A 15,852-nucleotide genomic window follows, 5' to 3' on the forward strand; every position below is an offset into this window, starting at 1 on the left:
CAAATATACTAAAAACATATACAAATTAGTTAATTAAAACCCCTAAAATAATAATAATATAAATAAAGCAAAAGAATCATATATCAAAAGAACACATTTTTCACAGTGGGCGCGGACGGTGGCGGCGGACGATCTTGTTGGTCTCAATCTGGGCAGCGGACGGTGGCTTCATCATTGAGATACTCCTTGTTAGATGAAGCTGATGGAGATAGAGAGAATGGAAGAGACCGAGACCAACAAGGTCGAGATGCATCGAGTGGCTAAGAGAACGACGGAGAGAGCGTGAGAGGGGTTCGCAGCATGGAGAAAGAGAGAGAAGGGAGCCAGCGATGAAGCTCCCGATCTCACCTCCGTCGGAAGAGAAACCAACGCGAAGGGAGGAGACTGTGATTTTTAAGGTTGGCGACGAAATTCGTGGTCTTGGTTTGGAGCTTGCTCTGGTCTGATCTATCATTGTGAAGAGATTTTTTTTGAGTTTTGACCATAATAATAATAATAATACGAAGAAACATTGAGAAGCTGATCATTTTTGAGTTCGAGTGCAGATGTGCAATCTTCAGAATGGCAGGGATATGTTAACTTTGTCTATATTATGTTCTGTTTTTTTTTTAATAATTTTCGATTTTGTTTTATTTTTAACATATGGAAGAGGTATGCATTTTGGTACTTGGTAATGATTGTCGGAGCTAATATGAAAATCACTTTCTCTAATTTACTAGAAATTGAAGTTGCTTAGGGTTGTATTGTATATAATATGAGTCATATTAAGTTGATTTGATTATATAAAAAATAAAGAGTAAAGTTAGTACTCTCTAATCAATATGGGATAAAACTTTCAAAGACATAAAATATGTAATATGAGATCCAAATTACTTGCTACTTAGCTTCCAAGTATAAAATTTCCAAATACCATTTAACAAGCAGAAAATTTTTTGTACTCATCCTATTTCATTTCATGATCTATACTACTCTCTTATTCATGACTCAATTGCTTTTGATTATTTCATTTCAGGATCGGGTGTTAGGGTCCGAGTCCGAGTTGGGGCTAGGATTGGTGGTTGGATGCCGAGGTCCAAGTTAGGTCTGGGTTCAAACTAAGGATAGGGTCTCAGCAGGAGGTCGCGGTCTAAGTCCAGGAAGGGTTCAACCTAGGGTTGACATTCGGGGAAAGGTCGAGCGTCGCAATTTAAGTATAGGGGTCGTGGTGCAAGTTTGAGGGTCAGGGTCTGAGGGTCGGGAATCAAGTTGGGTTTTGGGTCTAAGTCAGGGCTAAGGTTCGATCTGGACTGAGGTTCAAGTTCAAATTCGAGTCTGTGTTTGGGTCCAGATTTGAGTCGGGTCTGGGTTCAAGGGTCAAGTCAAGTCGGGGTCCCGAGGCTAGACTGGGATCACGGTCTGAGCCTAAATCCAAGTCGGGGCCATGGTTGAGGTTCAGACCAGAAGCCGAGCAGGCTTCACCCCAAGCATAGACTAAGCCTGTGCCTAGAGTCCACCTAGCCCAGCACCTTAAAAATAATTATCTCCTTTTAAAAATTCACATTTTTTTTAAATAAAAGCCTAAAATATTTTATTTTTCCTATAACCCACTAAATTTTAGGGTCGGGGCCAGCATTCGTGGTTAAAAGTGACTTTTATTTGTTTTCAAAATTTTTAAATTAAAATATAAAAATAGTTTTACAAAATATGATTTTTTTTTTCAAATTATCTCCACTTCTCTAATTAGAAATAAAAAAAATGTTTAAAAATGGTTAAGAGTCAGAGAACACACCCATAATTATTTCTAATAATTAACTTTTGCCCAAAAAAAAAATAATTGGCAAGAGAAAATTATCATTAGATTATACATTGTAATTATTTAACAACTTGTTACATTTTTGTGAAATATTTTAAGTAAATATACAAGAAGATTTAAATCACCATTACTCCTTGTCAAAATAGTTACTTATTTACCAATCAACTGGTTGAAATTAGAATAACACATTAAAACCAAAACATCAAACTAATTATTGCTATTAAAAGTTTGAACATGACTTTAGCTTGAATAATCCCAATTGGCAGAGTGAATTAAAAGAAGCAATTTGATGAAAATCTTTGAGACTCAATTATAATCATCATCACCCATAAGTACTGTTTCCTCCCTGCAAATATGTTGATTAGTATTCAAACAAACATATATAAATCAAAATGTATTTGCTGAAATCAATTACCTGTCTTCAAAGTATGTCTTATTATGTTCTGTTTCTTGGGTTAGTATGTTTGGTATGTGTTGAATTTTGGACCAATCTTCCCCTGTTCCTTCCTTGCACCTCGGAATTAACAGACTACATCCTTCTATTGACAAATAATTAATACTTTGAGGCAGTTCTGTTGGTGGTAATCACTCCAGCTTTTCCAAAAATCGAAGTTCTAATCGACGAAGGGAGGTGAGGTGTTAGAGCTCTGAGGTTATTGCAGTTGAAAACCTTAAGAGCTTTTAAAGATGGTGGGAGCAGCCATTCCTCTGGAAATGAATCCACCACAACTTCACAACGGCAGAGATCTAAATCATTCAATGATGGGAGACTTTGTAAATTCCATTTCATGCGATTATCCACGAGCATATCACATGATGTGATGTATAGACTTCTTAAAGAAGGTGGCAACCCCATCACTGAAAAGGTTTCCAACCTTGAGCAATTATTTATGCTCAACGTTTTGAGGGAAGAATATGCAGAGTCAATGTGAGTACTTGTTGGAAATATAGTTACCATTTCATCACAATGTACAACGTTGATGACTTCTAATGATGGAAAATTACACCCAGGTAATGCCACATTTAGCTTCCCGCATCTTTTCAAATCAAATTGCTTTAAACAACGAAAAATCTCACTTGTTTGTCACTCTTATTAATAAACGACCAATCCAACATATCTATTCTAACAAGTTCTAATCTTGCTAAGAATAGAAAGGGCTTATTCAAAGAAATACTACGAAATTCATCATGCATATCAATGCAGGTAACACGAAAATATCTCAGTGAACTTAGTTGTTGAAATGATAACAGCGGCTGGCAACAATTTTCACAGTGTAGATCAACCTCTTCCAAGTTACGATATGATGGATGCGTTACCCAATCTGGCAGACTTGTACCGTTATAACCAATAATTTCGAGTTTCTTTAAATTTACATGTGGTTGGAGTGCATTAAGTACTTCTTTTTCCTTTGTTGAGTTATCTTTCGTGCCATTCCATGAAAGAATGAGCTCGTCAAGATACTTTTTGTTCCTCAGTTCGCCTTCCAAAACATCACTCACATCATTAACATAGCTAAGGCCTGAAACATGTAAGCTTCCATGCAGATTCTCCAACTTACCCAACTCTTTGATCCTCGATCCACCACTTTTACACAAAACAAAATCACTTAACCTCTGAAGATTTGTCATATTACAGATATTTGGTGGCATCTCTTTTAAACGAGTCCACCTTGTTACAAGATGACGCAAGTTGATTGAGTTGGAAATGTTGGTTGGCAATTGTGTGAGATCATTACAATACATCAATAAGAGTGTTTCCAAATTGTATAACTCACAAATTGAAAGAGGTAACTCTTTGATTTTTGTGCCAGAGACATCCAAATACCTGAGTTGTTTTAAATTGCCAATTGAATCAGGCAAGTTTGTGATATGCGATTGTGACAAAGAAAGAGTTTTTAAGCATCCTCCATCCTTTAACACCATTTCAAGCTTAAATTGGGTCTCAAGTGATCTCCATATATGTCGTAATGGCAAAGCCAACAGGGTACGCAAATGCTTCACTCTAGAGAAGTTGTCAAATTCTATTGTATCTTTCAAGTCCTTCATGTATGATAGATGGCGAATCTTGCTATTGGTTATTAGCTTGCCAGAGTCGTTACAACTATCATAAATAAAGCAACTTTGACCTGATATATGCATAGCTAAATCATGCATAAGATCATGCATAGAAATATTAAGATTCCATGTATTGTTTCTTTGAAAAAACGATTTTGATATTAAAGCATTCCAATACTCTTCCCCAACATCTTCAATTCTTTTCCCTTTCTGAGGTTGCAAAAGACCTTCTGCCATCCAAATTAAGATTATTTTATCTTTGTCATCTTTTTGAAATTCATAATCTTTGGGAAAGATTGAAAGATGAGAAAAACATGGTTTCAAATAAGGAGGTAAGAAGTGGTAGCTCTACCATAAAGCCGGAACAATTCTAATGTTAAGGCGATTTGGCAACTCCCAGATATCACTTTGCAATACATGCCTCCATTCTTCATGATTTGACGTACATTTCAAAAGTCCAGCCATCGATTTTACAGCTAAAGGAAGACCCTTGCACTTTTCAACAATTTGCTTTCCAAATTCCTCCAATTCTAGATGTACCTCATTGGAGTCTATATCATCGAAGACGTGTTCTGCAAACAACTTCCAACAATTATCGTCAGACATTACTTGAAGATCGTAAGGTTGAACATTTGTCTTCATCATCAATGCAATATCCTTGCTCCGCATGGTCACAATAATTTTACTTCCTTGCTCGCCAAATTGAAAACAACTTTTCAAAGAGTCCCACAACAAATAATTCTCATTCCATACATCATCAAGAACAAAAAAAAACTTTTTCCCAAACAATGCACTTTTCAATTCATTTTGAAGTTGATGTACCTCTTCTGCATCACATCTTCGTTTAGTGATTGCCTCCAAAATAAGTTTGCTTATTTTTAAAACATCAAAATCGACGGAGATAGTTACCCATGCTTTCAAGTCAAAGTGTTGTTTGACACTGGCATCTGCATACACGCTTTGGACAAGCGTAGTTTTGCCTATACCACCCATCCCTACTATAGAAATAACAGAGATGTTATGGTCACCAACATCATGAGACAAGACTAGCTTAACAATAGCCTTTCTATCACTCTCCCTTCCATAGACCTTAGAATCCTCTAGCAAAGGGGCATGTGGTCTATGTTGTAAAGTTGTTTTCATATCTACTTTTTTCAAATCAAGGTATTTTGTGTGAGCTAAAAGATCATCTAATGTATCAAGAATCTTCTCTACTTCACATGTCAAAGCTTTTTTAAATGGATTATAAAACTTTTTGAAAAAGCTCAAGGACTTACTTGTTGTGCTTTCGAGTTCACCTTTCTCCATCTTGATTCGCAAGGCTTCAGTGTTGATCTTGTCCATCACATGATCAGCTTCATAAACTACTTCTTTAAGATCTTCAAGCCACTTCTTCACATTGTCATCTCCAAGTTGTTTCTGCTCGGCATCATTGAGTAGAACATTAGCAGACTGCAACATTTTCTTCAACTTTTTGAGATTTGCTTCCTTATTTCCTCGAAAGAATTCAAGGACATCTTTAGAAGCAAGCCTAAGTTCAGGATGAAGAATCTAAATTGCTAAGTAGTATTAGAGATAGTATAGAGATTTCCGAATAATTCTATGAGTAACAAAAGACTAATATATAGAAACCAGAAATTCGAAACAAGGAAAATCATCGAACCAGAAATTCAAAACAAGGAAAATCATCGAACCAGCTAACTTACCAACCTAAGTATAATAGGGCATCATGCTTAGTAACAATCAACATGCATCAACTTATGAGATAAGATTACCATTAAAAAACACTAATGAATTAGGTTCTCTCTTGATAAACAGAACCCAGATCAAAGTAATTGTCCAAGTTTCGACTTTCATTCCAAGAATTGCAATCCCAAGCTGTAATTACTCCTTAAAAAAAATTCCTCTTTTCTACAGCTGGAAGAGACTACAGCACAATTTCAGCATCAACTTCTAAATTCGCTATAAAGAACGTAAATTTCTACGCAGTAATAGTCCGAAAACCATATGTAGTAACAATCAACAAGCATAAGCTCATGAAAGACACTATCAAAGCTTTCAGTAACTACCATCTTAAAAAACGAAAAAACAATGAATTTGGTTTCCCTCTTGATAAAACGAGTCCAAATCAAAACTATTTGTCAAGTTTCAAACTTTATCCAGAAGTTACAAACCCAAAAGCTCAATTACCCAAACAAAAACCGATTTCAGCATCCACTTCTATATTCAGTAGAAAATGAAGTATCCTAGTTATAGGGTTTAGACACAGCTGAGATAGTGAAAGGAAAGAGATAAAGAAGAAGAAAGAAAAGTCTCATTGATATTTTTACACTGATACAATCATATCAAGAATCCAAAATTAACTGAAAGAAACAAAAAGGTGTTAGTTGACATCTACAAACAACTCTATAACTAACTCTGCACAGAGATTGACTAACTTCCAAAATAGTACTATAATTTATAAACAATAACAACCAAATTACTTGTCAAATTTCCAACTTGAATTAAACCAAAAACTACAATTTTACCAAAAAAACAAGAACACCCTTTTCCCTTTTTCATCAAAGCTTAGGTTAGAATCTCAGATATCACAAAAACACAAGCATGGAAAACTAATGAACTAATGAACTTTAGAAAGAACAACGGATCAAGTTTCAAACTTTATTCCAAAAATTACAAGCCCAAAACTCAATTACCCAAAAAAAAAAAATAACAAACAAATTTCATCATCCACTTCTAAATTCAATAGAAAAAGGTGTTAGTTAACAGCTACAAACAACTGTATAACTAACTCTATACAAAGACTAACTGTAAAGACCGCATATGATTAATACCTTGGATTATTAAATAATTAGGGTTTATCTATGAGATTTTGTTATTATTTATATAATACATATTATGGGAATTTATTTGAGTTCGTATATGTTTATTATGATATTTATGTAAATTGCTCTATTTCTGTGTTGTGTTCGGAAGTTGTGGAAAGCGACGTTGGGCTGTTAGAGAGTCGTATTTTATATGATTTAGAATATTATCGGGATATCATTGTTAGATATTAGAGGCGTTAGAATTTTTTGGGATTTGGTAATTGACCAATTTACCCTTTGGAGTTTATAATTATTTAAATTAGCTTGAAGGGCAAGGAGGTCTTTATGCAAAGATTTCTTTTGTCGTATTTGGGGTTATTTTAAGGCTGAGTTTAAGTTATTAATTTGGAAAAAGAAAAAGAAAATTTTACATTACTTAAGTTAGAAGAAACCAACATTACTTAATTTGTAACGATTCTTCTCCACGGTACAAATGCCTGAACTCAAAACCCACTTCATCAAAATTCAAACTTTCTCGTATAAAACATTAATGGCTATTGAGTTTAGTGCCAACCTTAAATGGGTCTGATTTTTGTATGAGCTAAGCCGGTATATGGTCTCAACCTTGGAATCAGCCATAACCAACCTTAGCTTGAAGCTTGAAGCTTTTCTTTATTACACTCAAAAATGGCAGAGATTATTGTCTCTAACTTCTACTCTAAGCTTGTTTGACACTTTCAAAGATTAAACTTTTTCTCTTTTTTTGGTAAAGATGTAATTTTTATTCATTGTTGATGAATAAAGATATGTTTTTTTATTGATATGATTGAACATTTTGGCTTTGTGACTTTTTGGCACGTGAAAGTTGAAACTTAATTGTTAATTTACTTGTTACCTTTTAGAAAACTATAGAAAAAAACTAAAGTTTTATTTTTGACATTAAAATCTTTAGATTTGCTAAATTATTTAGGTATTATAAGTGATTTTCAATATGGTGAAATTTTGGAAATGGTTAGTGAAGTTTTATACTAATCATTCAATTAAAATGTAGGGGATTTTTCATATATATACTTGATTACATAATTATTTATGAAAATAACAAAATTAATTTAATTAGTTTAAAAGAGTGTTAGTTCTACCGAAATATAAATAATATACTCAATTACTCATATTTCTTGTATTGTGTTGTGAGCCACTTTTGCTATCTTTTTTTTCTGTCCACTTTTTTTTTTCTTTCTCTTTTTTTTCTTTTCTTTTCTTTTTTTAATAACAATTTATTTTTTTTCTTTTTTAATATTTATCCTTATTATTTTTTCAAACTACACCGTTAGTTTAGTGGCCTTAAAAATATAATCATTCCAACCTATTTCTTAATGTAACCATTTTAATATATGGAAAATATATATTTAAAATAAAAAGCAACATTTTAATTTATTAAATGTTGTTAATAAAAAAAATTATATTTAAAAATTATGAGATGTTATTAAAGAAAATAAGATACTAAGATATTAAATAGTTTGTGAGATAATATTATCTCATATATATTTATTTCTTATTCTCGCTAGTTAATTATAATTATAATAATAAATAGGTATAAATTGTTGATCAAAATACACTTATGTTACTTTTTTACTTGTTTATTTTTATAGTAACTTTTACGTTACCTTTAAATATATTTAAAATCTAATAAGGTACTAAATAGTTTATATTAGCAAAATAAATACATATTTTTTAATATTTATATAATTATTGTGTGATGTTATTGAAATAATTCTATAAAATAAATTTATAAAGAATGTATACCATACAGTAACTTTTATGTATAAAATTACAAATTAGTTTTAGTAATATGAAATTAGTTGACATATTGGATTTTATTTAAGTTATTGGTTGCTTTTTTTTCATTAAAAAATATAAAAAGGACTATAAGGTTAATTCTGAAAATTTTATTCGGTGAAAAAATCTATGGTTCCACATATCAAAAGAATTATCTTGAAAAAATAGATCAAAATGGTGTCACTCTTGAGCTCAAACAAATAGCCGTGTAACTTGAATTTTATTTTTCTTATGTTTTCCTTATAAGTTATTTTAAAAATCTACCAAAATTGTTCTGTAAAAAAGAGAATACAATTTAGTAACTAAAATGTTACTAAAAAATATTAGTCTTAAAAAATATATGTTTCCCACATATCAAAAGATGTAACTGAAATATATTACAGAAATCGATCAACATTGCATTATAAAGTAAACTTATGTAGCATACAATTTAGTAACTTTTAAATATTAAATATCAAAATATTTTTTTTAATAACCAATGAAATTAGTTAGTTATATTTTATTTTGTTTAAACATAAATTTTGATTGTTTTTGTTTGTCAATTAAACCAAAAGAAATTAAAATGTTACTTTTAATTTCGATTATCTTTTCTAGTAACGGTAAAGAAATATATGCTTTCCACATATTCAAATAATTTAATTGAAGAGTATGTTGTAATGGTATAACTTTTGAGACCAAACAATGACTTGTGTTATTAGAAAAGATTTTATTAAAAAAATAATAGAGAAAATATTGATAAGTATCCCATCTTTTAAAAAAGAATCAGACTATTATTATAAAATGAAAAATATATATATATATACATATATATAGCTTGGAAATACATGAGTCTATAAAAAAAAAAAAATAGAGAGGAGATACATATATATGTTTAAAAAAGAAAAAATAAACTAGCGTACATATAAAAAGAGAGAAAAAGAAAACAATAAGCATGTATATACTTGTCAAAAAATATTATAAAATTAAGGGTATATTCTACAATAAAAATTATCAGCGTTACTTATGATGTTTTTTCCAAATTTTCGTCTGCTGGCGTAATTATCTCTAAAATGTATGTGATTTGATATTTAATTATTTGGGTTAGTTAGGATTTTGTCTATCGAATTTTAATATGTATCAAATCATGTTACCAAATCTTTTAGGTCGTTAAAAAAAAAAATCGAACTTTGACATGTACCACATCATGTCCTCAAATTTCTCATTTCATTAAAAATTCCTTTTAAATATTTAGATTGTTAGATTCAAAGACTTCTATCTAATTTTGTTCAATATTATTAATATGTCGATTGCCCATGTACTGAATTGTACCTCCAAAATTTAATATCTATCAAATCGTACTCCTAAACTTTCAGCGTTTATAAAAAAAATTTCAATCCAAATATCTAATTAGTACAATTCAAGATGGTGCTAAAAATTTTGTGTTGTACAACATTTTTCTAAAATTATGCATTTTGTATAAAATTTCGTACACTATTTAGACTATTTTGAGTCACAAAGTCACAAGATTGATCAATAATTATTATAGCATTTCGATTAATCTTGAATGACTCCAAATGGCCAGTTCAATTGTTGTGAGGAAATCTTTTTCCTTAGCTAATCACTTTTGTACTTATACCTTTTAATTTGATGCAACTAATCACTTTGTCTAATTTACTAGAAATTGAAGTTGATTAAGATTTTATTGTATATAATATGAGTCATAATACCTTTCTTCAACCATAAAATTAATTTAAAACATAAATACTAAATCCCTCCAATAACTTTTTCTTTAAACAAAAAATTAGGTAATAAGTTTCTGGTGAATCCCCACCCTTAAAACAAGTTGTTACAACAATAATAATGTCCAAAAAAAATAATTCAAAATTAAAACAAATCACAAAACTAAAACTTGAACTTAATTGAAAATAAGACAAAAAAAACGTAACTCAATAATGAATGAATTGTGGATCTTTATTGAATAGGAATAGTCAGTAGTACACAATAGAATGAGTCCAAAATTACAACTCAACACAGTAAGTAATTACAAAGAAATACCTCACATTAAGGAAAATCACTTCAAGAGTGATACTCCCTTTTACATCCCTCCACACACACTCATTATGATCTTGGACTCTCTCTCTCTCTAAACTGAATCTAAAGTATGAGCTTTGGAGATTAGAGATCAGAACTCTCTACTCAAACCTGTCTTTGAGAATAGAGGAATCCCTATATATAGTTGCTGGTGGGTCCCCTTTAAGTTGGTATTAAAGCCAACTGTTATAACTTGCAGCAGCTTTCTTCAGATTCATCTGATGAGCAAATAGATGGACATGCTGACTTGACAGGTTAAGTAAGTTTAATCCCAACAAAGTTTATTATAATGTACTATAAATTATTCAATTTTATTTTGATAAAGTAGTAGAATATTGAAGTCTTCTTGGTTGTTATCTTCAAAGTATTCTTCAAAGTCTTCTTCTCCTCGACAATATATATAAATTGCTTCGTAAACCTTCATAAAAAGCTTTGGAAATATAATTGTAAAATAATTGTCGTACAAATCGTTCCGATTCCTTACACCTATAAGATCCTGATATGAAATCAAAACAATTAATTAATTAATTATATTTATATTGAAATAGATATTCAATTCTATATCTAGGTTATTGTAAGGTACCTTAATATATTTAGGACGTTGTTTGTAATGAATGCACAAATTTCTGATGAAACGTATGAGCGATCGCACACTTGTAAAGTCATATTGACTAAAATGAGTCATATGACTAATTATAGCCTCGTCAATAAATTGATCCCAAGTAGTGGTGGAATCGGTACGTTTTTGATAATCAGTTGCAATTATTTCTTCAATAGAAATACTTTCAAGTGCTTGCGATAGTAAATGATGACTCTTTTCTAGATCACCAGCATCACATATTAAGTCTTTTTTCTTCTCTGATTTTCACATGAACGGATGGTTTAACACATCTACAGCTGTTGGTCTGTAACAATTAAAATTCAATATACTAGTTATAATTTGTTAAGTACACTTCACATTAAAATTTCTATTCATATATATTTGAACAACACAAAGCATTTGATTTTTCTATAAATAAATAATTTAAATAAAATCCATTCATATATATTATATTTATATATGTAAGTACCTGTCTAGAGGATTGACGCTCAACAAGCGAGAAATAAGACCTAGGGCTTCGGGAAAATTGATCAAAATATTTTCATTCACCATGTTATTATGTTCAATATTGTATTGGCGAGAGTAAGAATTGTCTCCAAAAGGATGTCTACCGTTGGTGATAATGAAAAATAAAATGCATCCGAAACTAAACATATTTCCTTTGATTGTTTCCGCAGCATCATTTGCTTTCCAACCAAATTTATTACAATCTAACATAATATATAATTATAATTTCTCAGTTAGTACAATGAATATACATATATAAACTTTATTACAAAGTGGGTTAAATAAATATTTCAACTAATTAATTACCTGATGAAGAATATTCACTTGTTTTAGTCATACAAGTATTTTTGGCCAATTCTGCTCTAAGAATACCATTCACTTCTTTTTGAACCAAAATATTTGATGGAGTAAGATTCAAATAAACTTTTCCCAAGTTGTGAAATTCAATAAGTTCCTCAATTATATCCCTATAAATGTAAATATATAAATATGTTAATAATAAATATTTTTCTTTTTAATAAATTTAATCACAACAAATACAATACATATTAATTTATTTAATTACAAAAATTAAGAGTATTGCCACTCACTTTTTTCTTCATAATTAATTAACTATTTCTAATTATATTTTGTTGCAAACTTACACTATATTCTAACTAATTATTTAACAATTAATTATATTTTTTCATACACAGTTCTAACACCAAAATAAATAACATGTATAAAATAAATTATTAATTTTTTAATAATATTTTATTTTCATTTTTTATCCAAATACAAAGTCGAACATATTGTATAGTAATAAGTAATAACAAAAATAGACAAAAATTGATATTAAGTATATTAGCCGCTGAAAAAATATATAATTAGTATATATATAAACCTAAAATATTGTATATTTATGCCAATGCTCTTAAATTTTATAGTGTGCAATTACTAATTAAATAAATAATAAAATTTTTACAAAAATATAGGATTTTTGGCAAAAATTTATAATTTTACTGTCACATAAATTTTTTTACAAAAATATTCTCTTTTTATAAAACAATCGTAAAACAACAAAGCTGAATAATTAAAACAACAGTAGAACAACTAAAAAACAACCGAATAAAAATAAAAACTTAACACAGTAAACATTAAAAAATTTATACATTATTTTTGAAAAAAATTCTGTCCCACAATAAAAAGGTAAAAAAGTTGAAAACTTCAGTATATGGTGTAAAAATCCCTAAATAATTTAAGAAGACACTATAAAAATAGCGCAATAGGAAATATTATTTATACCTTATGAATATTAAGCCTTTAGAAGTTGGTCGAGCAGTAAAAGTTTCGGTAATATTTTCAAATTGACTAGCCATCAAGTCTCCCAAATTACCAATATATTGGTTGTGATCATATCCAGAAATTGTTATATTTGCATTCTGTATTTCAATAACATTTCTATATATTAATATATATTATAACATTTTATATCATAATTTTTTTAATTTTTTATTTTTTTTTTAAATATAAAGAAAAAAATAATATTACTTACGCAATTCCAACATCGAATATTGCCGCATAATTTTTCCCATAGTAAGTACCAAATTAGTTTATAAATATTATTTTCAGGTATCTGTAAAAAATAATAATAATAATTAATTTCTCTTTTTTAATTTGTACCATTAATAAAATCAACAAATTTATTTATTTTTTATTTTTTTTTTAAAAAAAAAACCTTTATTTGTGTTGTTGAAGGTGTGAACACTCCCCACCCTAGAGATTGGGAAGGGTAGTATAGGTTTGAAGAACAAATTGCCATTATTGAAAAATCTGTAAATATATGAAAAAAAAAATAATTAGCTCATACAAAAAATCAGACCCATTTAAGGTTGGCTTATGGAACCGGTACGTACTACACTAAACTCAATACCCATTAATGTTTTATCTGAGAAAGTTTGAATTTTGATGAAGTGGGTTTTGAGTTCAGGCATTTGTCTGTAGAGAAGAATCGTTACATGTACATTCGTTTATTTCCAGGGCCTTCTAGACTCTCCAAAGATCAACTAAAACCTTTTTGGTTCTTTCAGTTAGCTTTGGATTGTTGATATATATGATTGTATCAATGTGTAAATATCAATGAGACTTTTCTTGCTTGTACTTTATCTCTTTCCTTTCATCATCTCAGCTATATATGCCTAAACCCTAGGGTACTTCATTTTCAGGTAACTATTCATCTCGACCTCAACCTTGAATTTATTTCAGCAAATACATTTTAATTTATATATGTTTCTTTGCTTATATCAATTTAAGAATCTAACATAACATATTAATTCAATTATTCCATGTAATAACCAAAATATTTAGATTATTTTCTATTACAATAGTCTAGATATCTCGATGTGGAAATAGAATTTCATAAATATGTTATTTTATATAGCAGTACTAAACTAATGTTATTTTTTTTTTATCAAATTAAGAAATTTTAGTATTTTTAAAGCCCGTAATAATAATAATTTGGGAAATGTTAGATTAGCTCAAAGGATGTGGTATTATTGTATAACTTTGTTTATGGACGTGAGATAAAAGTGGCAAATCAAGTGAGTATTGATTAGTTTAAGTATTTGGCTGAGTTGGAAAATAATAATAATAATAAAAAATATAATAAGTAGTATTATCTTTATGGGAGTTATGTGAGTAGGAAAAAAATGTGAAAAACTAAGTTGAATTAGTCCAACTAGTCTGATGCGTAGGGATAGGAGGAGCCCACTATCTCATCATGAATTACTAAAGACTAAACTTAAATCAAATGATTATATAGCTATGTGGCGATTCATGAGCTATTTAAGGACTTAGTAGAGTACTGACTTGTATTTGTTATAGAATATATAGTTAGCAATTAGTTCAAGTAGGATATATATAAAGAGGGAATATTTAAGGATATGAATTTGTTAGTAGCTAAGGGTACACGTGTTTGGCTCACTTGAAGAGTAGATGTCATCAACCAACAATACTAGCTAAGATTAAGTTCACGATACCCTCTATCAGGTGCATGGAGATTCTTTTTCTCTTTGGTTAGTTATCTTCACCCGGAGTAAAACTAGGAACCTAGCTATACATTAGTGTATTTAAATTTTAATATTGTTAACCATAGTTAAGGATGAGCCGGGTACTTTGGACGTGACCCTAAGACTATAAATATGCATCATATTCTATACTTTGTTGACACTATTTTCACTTCTACTCAAGATTTCTCAGAACCCATTTACAATTATTCTCTACTTCACATGTTCATCTATTGCCTTCTTTCCTTTGCTAAATATTTTGGCTAGTCACCATCATATATCACCACATATATATACCTCCATCCTCCTTTTATATATATATGATATATATATATATATATATATATCTCTGATTGTATCGGTATCACCATTACTCTCACACCACTAAAATAGTGTCAAGATCTTTATTATTGTTCTCCTCTTCAAAGTATTGGGGTGTTTTCACAAGGCTCAGGTATAACTTATAGTCTCATCCATATTTCAATTAGACGCTAAATTATTTGTTGTTATGGACTATATAGGGTAATAGATTTGAAGTTAAGCTTTAAATAATTTATCCCTATATTATGTTCTAATTAAAGAATATGAAAAACTAGATTTTTAGTACAAGACAATTGGTTCTTAAGGATCACTCTCATTGCAATCAAGGCTAGGACTCCACATTCGAGGTAAGGAAATTAAGTAGAAAAATATAAGTTTTCTGTATGTAATAACATTCATAGAAAGAGTGGGAATAGTAAAAGAGAAGTTAACTAAGGTCTTCTGCCTAACTCTTTATTGTTTGTTATTTAATGTACTGTATAATATATATTTAAATAATATGTTTATAAGATTCATGTTATTTATGTATGTTTACAGTATTAGAGCATGGCCATTGCTAAAGGTATATATATTTAAATAATGTGTTTATAAGATTCATGTTATTTAAGTATGTATGTAAATAGTGTGTTTATAAGATTCACATTATTTAATTATGATTGTTATGTTATTTAAATAATGTATAGTAGTTTGACATTATTTAAATTAGGCAGATTATAATTTATGTGACATGATTTGACCGAGAAGATAATGGTTAAATACTTGACTGTTGGGTCTATATGGTAGATAGGGGGCCATTTAGTAGTGGGTACGATTTTACTG

At 29.7% G+C, this 15,852-nt stretch overlaps 3 protein-coding genes across 3 annotated transcripts; all 3 read right to left on the reverse strand.

Annotated features, from left to right (window-relative positions):
* Positions 1-2,345: 2,345 nt before the first annotated feature.
* LOC133038975 (putative disease resistance protein At3g14460) lies at positions 2,346-4,084 on the reverse strand. Its single transcript, XM_061117704.1, has 2 exons — positions 3,110-4,084; positions 2,346-2,846 (listed from the first exon to the last, which is right to left on the reverse strand). Exons 1-2 carry the CDS (start codon positions 4,082-4,084, stop codon positions 2,346-2,348), a joined length of 1,476 nt encoding a protein of 491 aa, XP_060973687.1.
* LOC133038976 (putative disease resistance RPP13-like protein 1) lies at positions 3,609-5,919 on the reverse strand. The gene is made up of 2 exons (XM_061117705.1): positions 5,821-5,919; positions 3,609-5,398 (listed from the first exon to the last, which is right to left on the reverse strand). Exons 1-2 carry the CDS (start codon positions 5,917-5,919, stop codon positions 4,196-4,198), a joined length of 1,302 nt encoding a protein of 433 aa, XP_060973688.1. The 3' UTR covers positions 3,609-4,195.
* Positions 5,920-10,676: 4,757 nt separating this feature from the next.
* LOC133038977 (serine/threonine-protein kinase/endoribonuclease IRE1a-like) lies at positions 10,677-11,918 on the reverse strand. The gene is made up of 2 exons (XM_061117706.1): positions 11,631-11,918; positions 10,677-11,078 (listed from the first exon to the last, which is right to left on the reverse strand). The coding sequence occupies exons 1-2, from the start codon at positions 11,876-11,878 to the stop codon at positions 10,862-10,864; spliced, it is 465 nt and encodes a 154-aa protein (XP_060973689.1). The 5' UTR covers positions 11,879-11,918; the 3' UTR covers positions 10,677-10,861.
* Between the last annotated feature and the right edge of the window lie 3,934 nt (positions 11,919-15,852).

Source organism: Cannabis sativa, chromosome 6, assembly GCF_029168945.1.
Source record: "Cannabis sativa cultivar Pink pepper isolate KNU-18-1 chromosome 6, ASM2916894v1, whole genome shotgun sequence".
Lineage (NCBI taxonomy): Eukaryota > Viridiplantae > Streptophyta > Magnoliopsida > Rosales > Cannabaceae > Cannabis > Cannabis sativa.

Coding starts and splice junctions, on each gene's coding strand:
- LOC133038975 (XM_061117704.1), bottom strand. CDS start 4,084: ATGGCAGAAGGTCTTTTGCAACCTCAGAAAGGGAAAAGAATTGAAGAT. Junction 2,847..3,109: donor GTACAAGTCTGCCAGATTGG/GTAACGCATCCA, acceptor CGTTGTTTAAAG/CAATTTGATTTGAAAAGATG.
- LOC133038976 (XM_061117705.1), bottom strand. CDS start 5,919: ATGGTAGTTACTGAAAGCTTTGATAGTGTCTTTCATGAGCTTATGCTT. Junction 5,399..5,820: donor ATTACTGCGTAGAAATTTAC/GTTCTTTATAGC, acceptor TTAGCAATTTAG/ATTCTTCATCCTGAACTTAG.
- LOC133038977 (XM_061117706.1), bottom strand. CDS start 11,878: ATGTTAGATTGTAATAAATTTGGTTGGAAAGCAAATGATGCTGCGGAA. Junction 11,079..11,630: donor AGCGTCAATCCTCTAGACAG/GTACTTACATAT, acceptor AATTAATTAATT/AATTGTTTTGATTTCATATC.